The sequence below is a fragment of the Etheostoma spectabile genome, chromosome 7, assembly GCF_008692095.1.
Source record: "Etheostoma spectabile isolate EspeVRDwgs_2016 chromosome 7, UIUC_Espe_1.0, whole genome shotgun sequence".
Taxonomy (NCBI): Eukaryota; Metazoa; Chordata; class Actinopteri; order Perciformes; family Percidae; genus Etheostoma; species Etheostoma spectabile.
In genome coordinates this window covers 11,365,985-11,383,805 of record NC_045739.1, presented here as the reverse complement: position 1 = coordinate 11,383,805, position 17,821 = coordinate 11,365,985, and the positions used below count along the sequence as shown (strand labels likewise).

Below are 17,821 nucleotides of genomic sequence, written 5' to 3'. Positions count from 1 at the left end.
AAAGGTGCTTCAACAAAGTATTAGTTTAAGGGTGTGCACACTTATGCAACCAAGTTATTGTACGTTTTTAATTTTTATATTTCCCCCTCAAAGATTTCAGTTTGATTTTCAATTGAATTGTTCACATTACAGGTCACAATAAACGGTGGAAAAAGTTCTGGCATGATTTATCTTTGTCTAATTGTATCACAAATACCTGGCATTTTAATACCAGGGGTGTGTAGACTTTGTATATCCACTGTTTGTTAGCACCATCAAATTTCATCTTTATGTCAACTGGTTCAGAAGACACGGCACTGTTTTGTGGGAAACTCACTTCTGTACTCGGCTATGAGGTTGTCCTTCTCCCTGCGTAGGTCGGCCTTCTCTCCTTCCACCTTGGCTCTCTCCTCGCGGATGGTCCTCAGCTCGACATTGACAGCATTGATCCGCGGCGTCACGTCGGGTTGGTCGCCAATTTTGGCAAGCTCCGCCTTCAAGTCGTCAATGGTCCGTCTGGTGTTGCTGATTCGCCTCTGGTGGTCCTCCTCTTCCATCTGCTTCAGCCTCAGCGTTTGTTTAATATCTTCAATCTGTAGAGAAGAACAAGGAGAGTTATCGTTTATTATGAACAATGCACAGCTGCAGATTAAGTCTTCTTAATTCTGTAATAAAAGGCACACGGCACAGAAAAAGTCAGCAACATCAGACTACATGAAGTAGGATTATATCATAAATATTAAAAAAAAATATTTATTCTTCAAATGGATGGCAATTTCTTTAATCATCTCTTCTTAGTCTTCTTGTCAACTGAGTGTATGAAGTGTGAACCATGGAAGATACAAAAGGAGAAAGTCCAGTTAGTGTATGATCCACAAAACCGATTAGATTTAATGTTCTATTACTTATCTATGCTTTTAATTTTAAAAGTTTTACTTTACTTCATCTCTGGTTACTTGCACAACCTTCACTTTTTCATTATACTGCTATTGCTGCTGTTCTGCTGTAAGAACTCCTACTGATTTTATAGTATCTATTTTCTTCATTTGTCTGTTTCCTGTTTTGTTTTTGTCTACATCTAGAGAAGCCATACAAAATCCCCCTCTCACCCCTTGTGGGGTGGTATGTGACATCCTCAAGCTCGGGTCCTCTACCAGAGGCCTGGGAGTTTGAGGGTTCGAGTATCTTAGCTGTTCCTAGGACTGCACTCTTCTGGACAGAGACCTCTGATGTTTCACCTGGAATCTGCTGGAGCCACTCTCCAGTTTGGGGGTCACAGCCCCAGTGCTCGATTACCACTGGCACCCTGTTGCTCTTACTTTATCTTTCTAGCTCTCTTTCAGCCCTGGTATTTCAAGCTTCTCGTGTTCCTTCTTGATGTTGCTGTCGCTGGGTACGCCAATCTATCAAACTGCCTTGTTGCTGTTTGTCCATCAACACGATGTTGGTTGGTTAGCCATCACCAGTTGTCCGTCTGGATCTTGAAGTCACAGGATCTTAGCTCGGTATTCTCGACTACCTTAGGAGGTGTCTTCCATTTTGACCTTGGGACTGCCAGCCCATACTCGTGGCAGATGTTCCTGTACACTATGACAGCTACCTGGTTATGGCGTTCCATGTACGCTCTCCTGCCTGCATCTTACACCTATATATATATATATATATATATATATATATATATATATATATTCTAATATGGCAAATTAATGGTTGCCGCAAATCATAAGTCTGTATCATCATTTTTTCTCTTTGTTCTTGTTTCTTTCATTACAAGAGGAAAATCTAAAAACTATTTCCAACATATAAGCAAATGGCTTCCATACGTTGTCAAGTCCATCAGATGGGTTGTTTTAGAATAACAACAACATTGATTACTTATTATTAGTTAACATTCTCACCTCTTTATTTTTTCGATCCAACTGATCTTGTTTCTGTTTGCACTTCAGAGAGGCTTCTTTGATAGTGATAGTCTGAAAAACAAGACGCTCACAGTTCATCGTGATGAATGAATATCAAATATTACATTCCAGCATTCATTGTGCTCATTCAAAACTCAGAGCCTCTCACATTAATGATGACGTTAAACCTACTTTCAAAAGGTTCATAATTCTTTTCAATTATTCCTACTTCACATTTAGTGAAGCTGTATTTCAGAAATAAATCCACGCTATAATGTTATAGCTGGCAGGATTCTCAAGTGTGCTGCTCCAAAGTGTCTTCACATTTTTTATGTGTTTCTATGGGCAGTGTAATGTTTTGACTCATTTATAATCCTCATGGATACTTGGGATCAATACAATTTATTTAAAAATATATTATATATACTTCTTAAAGACCAAGACTATCATACTGTAGACCTATCAGAGAATAATAACATTTGCTTGTTTTTTTACCTTAGCCTTTATTTGTGCTTCAGTGGGCTTCAGCTGGTTGTCAATCAGCTGGATCTTCCTCAGCATGGGCGCCTGGGCCTGCTTCAGGGCAGAGAGCTGCCTTCTGGCCTCGTCTCGCTCCCTCTTCGTGCCCTCAAGCTCCTTACGGGTGGTCTCGTACTCCTAGTATCAGAGAACAAAATCAGAGCTAACACAGTCAAAAGAATTCAGTTTAACTCTGACTGCACACAATTGTTTGTTTATCTCTTCTCCCACTCACCACCCATGGTTTCTTCTTCTCAAGCAACTCAATCATGTCCAGATGCCTCTTCTTTTCATAGTAACGGTTTACATCATGTTTGTTTCTCTCATTCCTCTGCTTGGCCTTCTCGAGAAAACTGGCCTTCTCTTTCACAATGTTCTAAAGGGAAACAAACCACCAACACTGAAAAACGTAAAAGAGCCTGAGGTCTGCAATGCTGCCTTTAAATAGTCACAGACAAATGGGAAAGGGGAAACTCCACTTAGATGATCAGTGAAAGATACTTTCAAAAAAACATATCTACATACAGTAACTCTTTGAAATGCATTCCTTTTTGACAATCATGCTTACCTCCTGTTCTCGTTCTTTGTTGCGGAAGTTTTTGAGCTCACAGTGGTATTCGTACATCTCTGGTGGTCCCACTGACTTCTCAGTTGCCTCCAGCAACTCAATTTTGGACATCTTGGCAAACTCTCCCACTTTTTCCTTTAGGGACGAACCAAGCCCAGAATCAGGAAATATGGAAAACATTGAGAAAAGTGTTGTTGGAAGTAACATTTAAAGCAAGTTAGAATGGATTTGTATGAATAAAATAAAATTGTATGCGTCCTTCATGTCCACACACTAAAACGTTGATGGAATATTGAAAGCTTTGTTTGAAAAGTAGAAAAAATTATCCGGCTGCATTAACAAATATTGAGATTACAAACCAGTATGCAAGAAGGCATTCAAACAAATGATGCCTGAACTGTGAAAATACCCTACATTATGAAAGCACTAATTTAACAGCCTTGCCTCCATGGAAGAGTTCAGCAGCTATTAGTCTAACTGACACAAACATACCTGAGGCAGAAACTGGCAGAGATTGCTGACTTGGATACACAGAGACTTGACTTCTTCTTCCACTGCTTTCTGGTTGCAGTGTCTTCCATTCAGTATCCACAGCGACTGATTGTTCTCCACATGGATCTCTCTGTTAATCACTACATTACCACCAGTCTTGTAGCTGGAATAACAAGAGCAAGAGTTTGTTTCTACAAATCAGATACATCTACAAAAAATATCATGCAATTATTCCTAAATCATTAAATAGCTGACACGCTTGCTGGAAAAACAGTAGTATCATTTAAGATTGAACTGTCTGTATTTCTAAAATGCTGAGCTATGTTAAAAAGAGTAATATGTCCTGGTTTCTGAAATGTCTGAATAAATGCAACACAAATGTATTTCAACCATCCAATAGCTTGCTATTAGTAACTGTGTGTGTCTGCAAACTCTTTCACATAACTTACAGTTCAATCTCAATAAATCCTTTACGGCACCCGCGTTTAACATAGAGCCCAACCTACAGAAAGAAATAAACGTTTCGTCATCTGAATTATAATTTATTTGTCAACAAAAAAACCGTGTAATGATTTGACTGACTGACACTGGTTCAGGGTTCTGAGACAAAGCATAACAGGCAGTGTAGGACAACAAAAAATATTCAAATAAAAATGCTAAATAATATAATAATAATAAATCCTTATTCATGTTATTACTATCAGCTGTAATCTATTATTTACTTTTTTGGAAATAAATCAAGGCCTGATCTAGTTCAGAAGCAGTTCCTTTGTGCCTCTGCAGTTTACCTTGTCGCCTCTTCCCAGGATAGTGGTCTTGCCAGCCAGACCCAGACAGATGGCACACACAATGCTAGACTTGCCGGTTCCATTGGCTCCAACAATCATGTTCAGATTAGGTCCAGGATGCACCACAGAGTAGTCATAGGTCCTGTCAGAGTACAATAGAGATATTTATATGTAGTGTTCGATAGCAGAGGTGGGCCACCTTGCCTGAAATCAAGGGATTATCCACTTGCATCATAAAATATTATTTTTTTTTAAATAGTATGCTTTGAACTATACTAACTACAGTGCCATTTTCATACAGTGACCATATTGATCGAGTGTTGTTATTGTTTAGGCTCATGTACTGACTAAATTGATCATGAGACAAGAAGGTGCATCGGGATCTGTGTAGTTTATAATTATAATAAAGGCCATGCTAATGAGAGGTCCAATAAAAACTGTCCTGTCACAATGAAGAGCCTGTTCAGTATATGCTTTAGCGCTGTTGGTAGATTGAGGACCTACAACACAGACAATCCTTCAAACTTCAGGACCCGATCATCTGGTTGTACTACTTTGAGCTTTTTGACAGTCAACACCCACCGTGCTCATGACTTGAGTACTTAAGATGTATTTATTTAGGAGATATAGTCTACTAAATACTTATTCAACAAAATATGTAGTCTATCATCTGTGTTATAAATGAAATCAAATTAGAATACCTTTCAGTATAAAGCAGGTTCACAAACGACAGCTTCCAAAATGACCATGAAGTTAAAACATTTCTAAAACGATCTCAACAATAGCTGAACATTGTCAAATTCATAACGGGACCATTGTTGCGCGGCTGTTTCATCCGACTGCAGTCGTTTTAACAAGGTAACGTTATACCCGACGAACTGGCAGGTGAACGGATGTATTCTGAATCTGAAGTGAACATTATAGCGGTAGCCATTATGGGGACTTGACTTGGGCTTCTCCCTCAAGACCTTGACACATGATTTGGGCTCCTACTCAAGACCTGAATTTGACCCTTACAATCTTTAATTGGAACTTAACATATGTTAATTGGGTTAATTGGGACTTGCTTGTGTGCCTTACATGACAGTCGTGGAACAACTGACACATCGCTGGTTTCTAGCAGGGGGTAACATAACGTTCATGTTACACGATTTGGTGATGCTTTTACACGTCAAAACATCCCGATACAGTGGCAGATAGCGCTAATTTGTTAGCATGTCTGCTAAATTAGCCGTCCATCCATTAACAGGGTGTATATTCTTCCAGGCTGGAGGCAGCTGAGTTTCGGTCTATAGTCGGGGCTCTGTGTTGTGTGCTGACAGCTGAGACGCAATAACTTACAGGAAGTTTTTCATGGTGAGGCGAAGTATGGATCCTTCAACAAAACGACCGTCTCCATCGGATCCATCGGGCTGAGTGCCTGTAAACACGTTAGCTGCGCTATTAGAAGTTTGAGAGTCGCTGTTAACGTGGCTTATCCGCTTTCTTTTGCTAGACGAAGCCATGGTGGTAAACAAAAAGAGAATCCTGCCCAGGGAACTACGGACACGCTCGTTCGCTCCTCGCCCTCCTCCCGCGCTTCACCTCGTCTTTACTGAAAGCCGGTTGGACAAAAGAGGTCACGTGTGTACACAAAGATTGACGTAATCGCCAAGGATACCGTTAATTATCGCGAGACATTACGTCTATGCTGATAAGCTTTTAAATGAATAAAACGTTTTCGACCAACTTAACCCAATTGGTACTTGTAAAACATTAACATAAATAATCACATGTCCCTTAAGAAAATGATATTGATGTGAACCATAGACCGTTAATATCAATGGACCATAGACCGTTAATGTCTATGATGTGAACACAATGTATATACTATATATATAAATATAAATATATATATATATATATACGTGTATAGATACGGTATACAAACTGTTTCCGCCTCTGTTCTCCAATATGTTAATTTGCAAATACTGTCCACAGAAATGTGTATTTATATATGAATGTAGTAATTTTTTATTGTTTATATTTTAGCCATATAATTCAACTGTACTATTCTGTCTTAGCTTCTAATTTTGCTTATGTGATTTTCTTTTATAATACATATTTAACATATTTAATGAGAGATTAATGAAGGGAGCCTGAGATAGAAATATTTAATTGGGGACGACTACTTCTTGTAATTGTTGGGCACATGGCAATAACTTGTACACTTGTATGATAAAAGCACTGAGCAGGTGAGAAATACTGTTGGTATGTGTAGAATTAGTGATTTTATTTTCATTGTACAATTGGTTTTATCAATGAGAAAATTCCACATAATCGAAAAGAATTGGCTCCAAAACATTTGCCACATAACTATTTTAATAAAGAACAAAATGTAATGTAATAAAGGATTTGTTGAAGGCTTGATTTAAGTTTATTTTATTCCTTCTACTATACTGCATTATACAGAGAGATGTTTTAGTATTAGGCTACTAACTGTTACAAATGGGGTGGACAAAATATCATAAACAGGTAATGGAAGGATTTATTGCAGGGTCTTAGGTGTATCTGATAAAATGGCAACTGAATGCAAGAATACAGTTCCCTATATCTGAAAAAAAGAAAGAGGGAGTGATGAATAAGGTTAAAAAAGGAAAAAAAACCTGTTCATATGCATATTCTTTTGTTTTTTCTTGTCTTAATATTACAATAAGGGCAACCGGCACGATTGGGTCATTTACATTTTAGCATACTCATACTTAAACAGTTGCACATTTTGTTTTTTTTTCCCATCTTGTATATATTTAAATACTTGTTCTTATATTTTATTATTCTTATTATTTCATGTATATTGTATGTAAGTATATTTTGTGTGCTGCTGTAACACTGTAATTTCCCATATTTTTGGGATCAATAAATATCTATCTATCTATCTAATGCACATTTCTTGATAATGTAGCCTACTGTGCTCAGGCTACTAAAGACCTATGTTTTGAGTATGAAAGGTTTGGTGCAAAGATTTTTTTTCAAATCTAGGCCTGCTTATTCTTTCGGGGAATGGTGGTGCAGATTTACAAAAAATATAATGTACACTTCACTTAATTTAATATGTTGTGTGGCATATTATTTTACAGGGTGCAAATGTTCCACTAAAAACTAGTTTCTTTTAGAGACTATTTAGCAGAGCTACCGCTGTGCCCCGACAAGAGTGTACGGCTGCAGCCCGGAGGCCAAATAACGTTATTATTCCATTATGGCCACGCCAAGTCCCGCCCTACGAAGCAGCTCGATTGGTTGGGGTTAGGCGTTTCACCTCGAGTGAAGTGGAGTAAGGGCATTGGTCAGGAAATAGAACCTGTACATGTAAGCATGGACACCTGGCCAGTAGTAGTGTTTTAATACTATTGAAAGGCGGGTATTGGTGTGGCCATAGTGGGATTCGTAATATCGCCGCCCGGAGCGCGATCCAAGATGATTGTGATTGGTTTAAAGAAAGGCAAACGACCATGAGCGGGTTTCTCCTACACTAGAACGTATCCGCTGTGCAATCAGTGTTGCCAAGTCCGCTTATTATAAGCGACTTTGGGCTTGTTTTTTGTAAAGTCGCTTACAAATATTTTATTCGCGGGTTGCGGTTTTTTGGCCTTGTCACTAAATGTGGTTGCTTTTTTGGGCTTGTTCCACGCTTTTTCTTGCCGGTTCGCTCGATCCCGTCCCTTTCCCCATAAACACCATTCAGCAGCGTTATTTCCCACCCTTCCTGCTTCTAATTGGCTCTGACCCAGATGGAAACGAGTACCAGCCATCAGAGGCAGAGCAGGGCAGTCTGTTGTTTTCTGGTTAGGAAAATGCGCGGTAGCGGCTAATGGTGATGGACTGTAGGAGAGGTTTTGGAAGAAATAATGCCCGGGATAAAGTGGGGTGAAATACGGAGAATTTAACAAAGACTGGGAGAAAGAGAAGGAGGAAAAGAATGGATCCACCCGTCGTGGGGAACAAGAACAACTCAAAATCACTGTGAAAAAGGGTCTATATTTCAAATCCCATCAGTTTTCTAATGTTAAATAATGTTAAAAGGTGGTTTAACTCCTCCTGTGGTCATTGTCCTGAAGCTCAGGGGGAGAAATAAATAAACTCTAGCCTACCGTGTGTACAGTTTACCAATCTGTCCCCACGGATTGTAAAACCGTGCACACAGTTTGATTTATTTTTCTCTTCCAGGATCTTAGGGGGGCCATGGCTTGTCACAATACCAAGTTACTTTCCACCTCCGACTGCCTTTAAACGTTTGGACAGCTACACCAACAAAAGGGAAGCTTCCGCTGCCGACATCTTGTTTTTGAAACAATTAAACAAGAGCAGAAGGCACGCAAAGGTCGCGGGCTTTAAAACAACCGATAACCGCCCAGGATTCCTCGCGGCTTCTGGGTTGTGGTTAGATCAGAATCGCCTCTATACTCATTGTCCATTGTGACGCTCGAGATGAACCCGAACTCACGCAGAACTAGTATATCTGATCAATTCATCATCTCTGCCCACAGCATGAAGCGTGGAGGCTCTGAACATCTCGCCAGCGGCTCATCGCCACGGAGGCTCGCGAGCGCTTTTCCTATCATCTCTGATCGGAGTAGAGCCAAACTCAGACCAGATCAAATAAGATCACTGTGTAGGTTTTTTTTAACAGAAATGTACACTCACAAACACTCCACATTTACTCACCCAAACACTCTCTCACACACACACACACACACACACCTCACTCACAAGCCATTCAAACTGTAAGAATCACAAGGCACTTCCGGGTTGTATTTAAAGCAAAAAGCCGCATGGGATCATGGGATATTAAAAGCATGAAATAGTATGTCGACCTCATGTGGCCACAAAAAAAAAAAAGACCGTCCCTTCTTTGACTTGATATTTACTTGATATTTTTTGCATTAAATGTGGAAATTACAGTTTTACAGTTAAGCAAGAATATATGAACAAACATGAAATGTAAAATAGTGTTATAAGCACTCTGCATACAATGACAAAGAAGTAAAAGATCACTATAATAAAACAAAATAAACAAAATAAAAACAATGCAAGTAATTATGTAAATAATATAAAAGAAGAAACAATGGGTAAATGAAGTAAAACCAAAACATGATTTTACAATTAAGTTCCATTTGTAGGTATTGTTTAAACTTTTCTGGTGCCTTCCCGGTTCATGTTAAAGAGGGATTTCACATCATGTTTATGATCAAATAAAAAGAAATTAATTGATTGTAAGTGCAATATTTTTTCCAGCATCATAGTCACAATTGCATTGTAAATGGCTGGGAAATATATCCTGAGGTCTAATTAGCTTTGCACTGATACATATATACAAAGAAGTACTATACAGAAGGAGACAAATACAAAAATAAACCTTATGCCATATCATTTCAGGCTGTAGTGCTACAAATACACACTGAGTGCTGCTCAGAAACCATATAGATAAACTGTCTCTTGAGAAGGCAATGTGACCTGTGAGAAATAGAGTTTTGAAAATGTTGATTATGCACAGTTTAGATTATTTCCATCTCACTGTTAAGAATTACTAAATGTGTTAAAATACCGAACACGATAGCATAAACTGCAAATAATTGTTATACTTGTAACGTGTACTGTATGTTTCCAAGCAATAAGAACCAATGAACATAGAGTGAAACGGTTTACTGCCCACACTATAAACAGGATATTGGCATGCCTGAATGCATTTGTTGTTGAAGTCAACTTGTAATAGGGTCGTGTTAGGTTGGTTTTAAGCTGCATTTGTGTCTGCTGCAATTACCTAATCTAGCGTCTTGTGCCCTGTGGGGGCTGTGAGGTAATCTTGAATGGCGTAATAAGATTTCAGTGTCTACTACGAATATTGACTTCTGCTAGGTGGCACACGGAGTCTGAGGATGCCTCATTAACAGCAACATGTTGGACTTAGATGCAGCAAGGAAACGGACAACAGACAGAGTATGTGAGGAGGTGTGATTCTTTAAACAATGGACTAAAACAAACATACTGTTTGTGGACAGAAACAGTGGACCTCCACCATCTTGCCATGGAGGGCTCAACTGTAAGAAAAGTGAGTTGTTTTCTTTATTCTTAACTCTTGTCTGGTGAGTGAGAGGTCAGCGTCTGGTCAGGTGGCCATCTGTCGGAGGTTTAGATGACTTCTGTCAGGCAGTAAGTGAAGCCTCAGTTGTTGTTTACTTTGAATTCCATATGTCCAATAAGCTTTACATCCATCCTAATATTATGTAGATTATGGACACAAAAAATACACTATCCTTGGGACAATCAACAATTACCTCGCAGATTAGAATGATCAAGACTGTAGAAGTAGATGGCCTGCAAAGTAACAGTCTATTAATTTATGAAACTGCTCTGTTCAGGTGAAAAGTGCTGGCATCAAAGTTTTGCGTCCATAAAGTAAGCTATCAGCCACAAGCTTTATCCTCAATGAGCATCTTGTTGCTTTTTATGTTCACTTAAATTCTATCTTATTTCAGACAACCGATAATGCCACATGTTGCATGTAACTATCTTTGTCATGTGAAAAACTGTTCAGCGTAGGGGGTTTCATGTTCCAGTGCATGAAAAGAACATGTTCTAAAGGTAATATGATCTCACAAATTCAGCTTGTGATAAAACTATTCAGTGTGTCTGTTCTGGAGATAAAGAGGAGTTGGGAGATCAGGTGGAGTGATTTTGCTGGAATTAATCTCAGCCCTGCAGGCTTTGAATGGAACAATGGCTTCCAGCACGTCAGACGCCCATCAGGTTATCTGTCAGCTCAACTACTCTGCAGGAGTCCGAGGAGGGACAGGATCTGGAGGCTTATGTCTGTGACAGGAACAGTAAAAGGCACAATCCCAAAAACAGTTCTGAGCTCAAGGATCCAAAAGCAGAGCTTAGGGATCTTATTGTCAGTTGTGGGGCAGTTTTATGACAGAAATCTACATGACTTTGGTTACAACAGCATCCACCAGCTGTTACTTGCTCAAATGGTCCCTGTCTTCCTGGTTATCTGGTTTCATGGGGTGTGGCAGAGGTAGCCTATCTGTCTGAATGTGTTACAGTAGAATGTCATGCAAATTTTTCCTCCCGTGTTGTTATTTTACGAGAGTAATAAATGCAGATATTTACATAATTTTTCTTTTTTTATTACTTGTGGAACTTTGGTCATGTTTTGCCAAAGACGCACTGTCCCTTCCTTCTCCCACAGAATCTAATTATACCCTCTTTCCAGTCAGGTTAAGATGTTTTGATACATCTATGTTAACATGGTTGGCTCAGCTAGTGGCTGTGAAAAAAACATACTCGTCACATTACTAACATGGTTTCTCTTCTTTTTTATGCTGACAGAAACCCGGATATGGACAACACAAAAAAGGTATCTTACTGCACAAATGCCGAGCAGAAAGGGAAATAATATTCTAAACTTAAGACAAGAGCAGTTGATGATACTGATGATTAATATTTGATTGATAGAAGGATCACTCAAATGTTAACAATTAAATATTTGATTGATTTATCTATTTGCTAGATTGATGATGAATGATAGACTGAAGATAATGATAGATGAATTCAATCAAGGAAATATTTGATTAATAGATTAGGAATTGTTTGATGATGTATTTTCCATGACCTGACATATTGTTCAATTGTTATTCAAATGTTTTTTTCCCTCTTTAAACAATGCATTACTTTGTGACTGAAATCTCACAATGTCAGCAGGGTCAACCGTTATTCATTTATCGTTTTAAAGATTTGATCAGGATTAGTTTAGACCTGAGAAGTTACAAATTAAAGTCAACAGGTATGATATGAGTCGTTTTGTGTTCCTCAGAGAGTTCTGTTGGCCGCCAGAGGCTGTCCCGTCAGTCCACAGCAGACTGCAGCGGTGACGAGGTCCTTCAGCCCAGGAAACTCAACGGTTCCTCAGTGGAGACACCAAGCTACCAGAACCTGCACCGGGAACTGCTGCTCAGCCATAAACGGTATAACCAACACCGAAAATCCTCTCTGACTTTCCGATCTTAATGTGTTCAAGATTTGAAACAGAGCAGGGTGGATTTGTGTGTGTAACTGTGACTCTGACTGACCATGCAGGGGCCTGCTATTGGAGGAGAAACCAGAGCTGCAGAGAGTGTTGGAGCAGCGCAGACTGGAGCTGCACAAGGAGGAGGAGATGGCACGACAGCAGCCCTCAGATCTGGAGACGGAGCTCCGTAAGAGGCAGCAGAAGCTGCAAGAGGTCAGAAGAAGATCATAACAAACAGCTTAGAGACATAAATTAATGAAGGTACCATATAAATTCACTATGGCTCAAACACACAGGGGTTGTTGTCAGTGTTGCTGCTTTGAGCATTAAAGGATTCTGGGCCTATACCAGTAGTGGAAGGTCTATTTACTCAAGTGCTGAACAAAAGTACAAATTTGAGATACCTTTACTTTACTGTAAATTTTTCTGCGACAGTACCCTTCTACTTCTTTTCAGATTTTATACCAGTTCAACAGCCAAAGAGGTCAAATTATCCAATATTACGTCTAAAAAAAATAAAGATTAGAGAAAAGTCCAAAAAATTGAAAGAAATGTGTGTAGCTTAGTTTTTTCTTTTTTTTACCATTTTAATCATGCAAGACTCCTTAGATATATCTTGTGACCTTGTTTACAAACTACAACAACTAACTGTAAGAAGTAAATAACAACGTCTTTAGACCTGACCGTGTTTATGCCCAAATACAAACCTTTGTGATGGAAATGTTGTTATATGGTAAATTGCAATGGGCTGATGGTGGATGAGGTGGATAGCATTGACTGGCTGAGAGCTGATGCACTGACTTGTCTTTTGTCTTTCCAGTATGAGCAGGAGGAGATCAGGCGGCTGGAGAACCAGCAGAAGATCCCAGAGTTTGTCCGTGTGAAGGACAACCTGAGGCGGACACAGACGTCTGAGCAGTGATGCCCCGAGGCTCCCTTCAGCCCCTGCAACATCTCACCATAGTGGCCCTATCTTCATGTTCCCTGTCTGCTGAGTTATATCTAAATTACAATTTGGAATATCAGAATTTGTAAGGAATCATACATACCAGGAAACACACATTTAGAAATGTCTTCTTAAATATTCTTTTAAAAAGTTTTGTTTGTGATGACAGAGTAGAAGTACTCATTTGATATTCATAATGATGGGCTCAACATTTTTGAAGATAAGAAGATGGAGATTTTTTATGTTTTATATGGTCATTACTATTTATTTGTTCAACTTCTCTGTCTAATTCTTTACTTTCAATAAGACCACTATAATATGTGATTATTAACAGAGACATCTCAACAGAATTGGTTTGCATTAATAGAAATCCCCCACAAATACATGTTTGTGTATCTGTTTCCGTCATGACTTCTGATTTTTAGTGTGTCTGTGTCTTGTGGAAATAAAGGCTTTATGGTTTGCAGACATGTGTTGTTTTATTGGACACAATTTAAAGCACGGGGGATTGATTTGCATGCAGCTCTGCTCCCTAAGGGCACTCACACTTCTTTCAAATGGATATGGGACTTTGTTTAATTAGCTGATCTTTTCATTCCATCACGGGATGAGAGGCGAAAGCACAGGCCATCTGGAGGAGGCTTTTTAGGATATATAGGCTTGGAATACCCAAGGGCCTGGTTAAGGCACTGGAGACATTTGTGATAGTCAGGGAAGCCACAGACTAAGGGCAAATAAAACAGCCTGTTTGGTATTTTAGAATTGCATTTAGAGAAAGTGAAATCAAACCAATGAAACCGGGACTACACAAAGAATGTCACAGGATGGCCTAAGAAAACTGACTCGATTAAAACACCAATATAATAATATGATAGCTTTAGCTCATAAGGTTGAATTAAATTTATTGAGGGCAACACAAAATGATTAAGTACTAGTCAAATATAACAGAGGGAATCAGCTTCAACTATTTCTGCAGTTAGATCCAATTCTGGATCAGTTCTTTTACATCAACTGTAGATTTCAACACTGTTTTTAAAAATTTTTACACTAATCTCTATAGGTTATTATCTACCTCTACTGATGAAGAAATATGTCCCTTCATAGAGCCACTATGGTTCCCAGACTGACAGAAGAGCAAAGAGAACTCCTTGATGTGGGTTTGACTATGTAGAAAATGAAAGCGGTAATGTGAGCCCTGCCTGTGTGTAAAGCCCCAGGGCCCAATCTCCCCAATGCAGTTAGATGTTAAGATTATTTCAAAAATGTTGGCAAGTGGATTAAATAATCTAATTCATTCTGATCATGTGGAGTTTATTCACGAGCATAGCTTGTCAGTTAATAGCAGGCGTCTCATTAATATTACATGGTCTGTGGCTGATAGACAATCCCAAATAGCTGCTATTTCCCTTGATGCCTAAAAGGCTTTTGATATGGTTGAATGGGCCTATGTGTTAATTTTTCTAAAGCATATTAAGGTGCTTTATAGGCACCTAGAGGCCACGGTGCAAACTAATGGGTTAATTTTGGAAAATATTTTGCTCTTGGAAGGGGAACAAGTCAGGCCTCACCTCTGTCTCCTTTGTTGTTTTGTTTAGCTATAGAGTCTTTGGCAGCAGCCATAAAGGGGAGGATAACTTTCCAAGTGTTATGGTAGGAGGTATAGTGCACAAACATATTCTTTTACGCAGATGATATATTAATTTTTGTGTCTGAACCTAGCATATCAAAACCGTCTACTCGGGATCATTGACTTTTTCTTGAAATTTCCAGGTTATAGGGTAAATTGGTCCAAGTCAGAAGCGTTACCTTTAACAATTAAAGGTAACGCTTTAATAAATATATGACCAAAGCAACGTATCGTATATCTGGGTATCTTATCACCTGCCCAGTTAAAAGGCCTAGTTAAAGTTATTTTGGATCCATTATTTAATAACATTTCTTTTAATGTTAATAGATGGGCGTCTCTGAATCTCTCAATAGCAGGGGAGGTCAATGTTATAAAAATGGTTTGTGTTCCCAAGCTGTTGAAATATGGAAAAGGTCATGAGGCTTCTGGGTATTATTCTAGGTATGCCTATGCAGAACCTGGGGAATGGAGCCTGGACAGCCCTAAAAAAAGACATGGGAAAGGGATCTGAGTATTACACTGGATGATGAGGAGTGGTGAGGAGTGGAACAGAATCTGTAATATTAAAACTATGTCACACGATATCAAAGTGCGCCTCATTCAGTTTAAGATGGATGGCTTTTATTTAGTTAAAAAATGAAAAATAAAAAATTGTTAGTCACAGAAAGACATTACAATTAGATTATTTAGTAACACATCTCATACACAAATGAAACCCAAAGTGCTATACATAATCAGGGGTGAAGGAAGTATTCGCACATAATCGGCAAAATATACTTAAAATATCAAAAGTCCAAAATACTAATAATTAAGATTTTTAGGTTATGTTTTATTATTATTATTATTATTATTATTATTATTATTATTATTATTATTATTATATATACCCTATATTATATTATTGGGTTGTTGATACTGATAAATTAACATCTAAACAACATTTTAATGTTGTAGCTGGTCGAGATGGAGCTAATTCTAACTACTTTATGTGGCTGAATGTGTAACAGCAGATAATATTGTTTATGCTAATGATAGCCTATTTGAAATCTTAATCTGCAAAGTCACTAGTAGGCCTAACAGTGGCTGTTTAAAGTAACATCAAATAGAAAAACTCACAAAAGTACATCCAAATTGAAATTTAATACGTAAGCTAGGCTACTTTATTAGCTAATATAGACTTCTAGGCTACTAGTTAGGCTACTTTTTGCCACTGCTGATGCAATAAAGAATAAAGTAATGATTAAAAACAATCCTCCCGCAGCATAAAATATTGTCCTCGATACAAGTAGATAGGTCATTAGGCTATGGCTTAGAATTAAGTGAACGAGTCAGCAAGAAAAATTAGCCTACACCAGTCTCCAGAGTAGTCCTATTATTAAGTTTTAAGGTATAGTATGGATGGGTAGCTCGGCCCAAACATCCCACTTTGTTCTTCTTTTTTCATTATTGTGGCAGAAGATAGAGTGTGGTCTTGTTCATCACCACCAACTCATACTCACCAGCTGTCCTGGGTTTTACCAAAACTTGCCTCTCCCTCCGGCCTTTCTTCTTTTGTGCCTACTTTTTTTTTTTTTCAAATTGAAAGCCCCCCTTAATGAGTCGCGTGCTGTGTCAATACGCAGAGCGTGTCTGGAGATGCAGCAGCGTCGGACCAAACCATTTAAAAACTAATCCGGGTAGATCACCGACACCACCAAATGTTCTATTTCCTGTTAAAAACTTACTTAAGTGAAAACATATAATTTTAATAAAGTACACAGGTAAACCATACGTTTTAAAGTAAATATAAGAACATATTTGTTAGTAAAGAAATACTTTACCAAAACTTAATTAAGCTCTTCCCCCTTCACAAAGACAGTGAAGTTGACTGAAACAGATGTCCCAAGCTTAGTCTTATATCGAACCAGAGAAAGTCTGGACACCTCCTGCTACCTCAGAGAGGATGATGTAGAGGAGCAGATACATATTATATAAGGTGAGTAGGCTACACAAATTCTTGGACTTTACTTAGGTTAATAACATGAAAAATATAAAGGGAAAACGCCGCACAGGGAAAGAGCTGCAACATTAGTACAATGTATTAAGCTAGGATGTAGTCTGTGAGGTGAGTGATGATGTTACAAGTCGGAAAACTTTACAGAGCAATTAGCGTAACTGAATTTGCCATTTGGGCTGCACATAAATCTTAAAACATGTCATTAAGATAAGTGCTTACTCTTTTTCAGTGTTAACTACATTTACTCAAGTGCGGTACTTAACTACAATGATGAAGTAGGCTACTTTACTTGAGCATTTAATTTTCCTGCTACACTTTAATTCAGAGGGAAGAATTGTACTTTTTACTTCACTACATTAATTTGACAGCTATATAATTGTATAAATAGTAAACAGTCACTTAACAGATTAAAACTTTACATTCAAAACATGCAGAAAATATGATGCATTTACTATTGACACTGTAAGTAGCCTACATTTTGTCAACAATACTAATGTACTTTTATTTAAGTGAACATGCAGGATTTTAAATGGAACATTTTCATTGGGTGATGTTGCCATTCATTTTTTATTTAGTAAACTAATGGGAGGATCTGAAAAGGATCGGTGCACTTCTCCTACTACTAGGCTACTATTTTTCTTCAAGTTAAAACACCTCAATGTTAAAATCATCAGACTAAGCAAGTTTGAATTAACTAATACAAGACAGCTGCTATCTGGAAGACTGATTTGAGTCTCTGTAGTTCAATCACTTGCTCTGTTTCTGTACCATGATTATAAACTGCTTGTTTTAACTGAACAGCTCTTTAGGATTTATATTCAACAGGCCACTTAGTGGCAGTTGTTTGTGCCCAAGGCAGCAGAATAAACACCATCTCCATCAGTCCACATGTTGACAGACATGCAGTGCTACTGTGGTGCTAAAGACAACACCTCTGTGTTGTTATGTCTCTGGAATCCCC

General features: G+C 38.3%; 3 protein-coding genes and 1 non-coding gene across 4 annotated transcripts in view; 2 read left to right on the top strand and 2 right to left on the bottom strand.

Moving 5' to 3' along the window:
• smc5 (structural maintenance of chromosomes 5) overlaps positions 1 to 5,853 on the bottom strand; it is a 17,261-nt gene extending 11,408 nt beyond the window's left edge. The window contains exons 1-9 of the mRNA XM_032521178.1: positions 5,586 to 5,853; positions 4,245 to 4,386; positions 3,906 to 3,958; positions 3,457 to 3,619; positions 2,965 to 3,099; positions 2,632 to 2,772; positions 2,373 to 2,534; positions 1,878 to 1,949; positions 317 to 572 (exon numbers count right to left, since the gene is read on the bottom strand). Of these exons, the coding sequence (XP_032377069.1) occupies positions 317 to 572; positions 1,878 to 1,949; positions 2,373 to 2,534; positions 2,632 to 2,772; positions 2,965 to 3,099; positions 3,457 to 3,619; positions 3,906 to 3,958; positions 4,245 to 4,386; positions 5,586 to 5,749 (1,288 nt within the window). The 5' untranslated portion in view covers positions 5,750 to 5,853. The remainder of the gene's footprint in view (positions 1 to 316; positions 573 to 1,877; positions 1,950 to 2,372; positions 2,535 to 2,631; positions 2,773 to 2,964; positions 3,100 to 3,456; positions 3,620 to 3,905; positions 3,959 to 4,244; positions 4,387 to 5,585) is intronic.
• Positions 5,854 to 8,661: 2,808 nt separating this feature from the next.
• Positions 8,662 to 9,049, bottom strand: LOC116693314 (small Cajal body-specific RNA 2). The gene has a single exon (XR_004332895.1).
• A 1,022-nt stretch (positions 9,050 to 10,071) lies between these two features.
• On the top strand, positions 10,072 to 13,293 carry zgc:195245 (protein FAM107B). The gene is made up of 5 exons (XM_032521179.1): positions 10,072 to 10,329; positions 11,613 to 11,640; positions 12,097 to 12,247; positions 12,360 to 12,504; positions 13,112 to 13,293. Exons 1-5 carry the CDS (start codon positions 10,189 to 10,191, stop codon positions 13,211 to 13,213), a joined length of 567 nt encoding a protein of 188 aa, XP_032377070.1. The 5' UTR covers positions 10,072 to 10,188; the 3' UTR covers positions 13,214 to 13,293.
• A 3,437-nt stretch (positions 13,294 to 16,730) lies between these two features.
• Positions 16,731 to 17,821, top strand: part of inavaa (innate immunity activator a) — a 7,748-nt gene continuing 6,657 nt past the window's right edge. The window contains exon 1 of the mRNA XM_032521546.1: positions 16,731 to 16,839. The gene's annotated coding sequence lies outside the window, so the exon portion shown is untranslated. The remainder of the gene's footprint in view (positions 16,840 to 17,821) is intronic.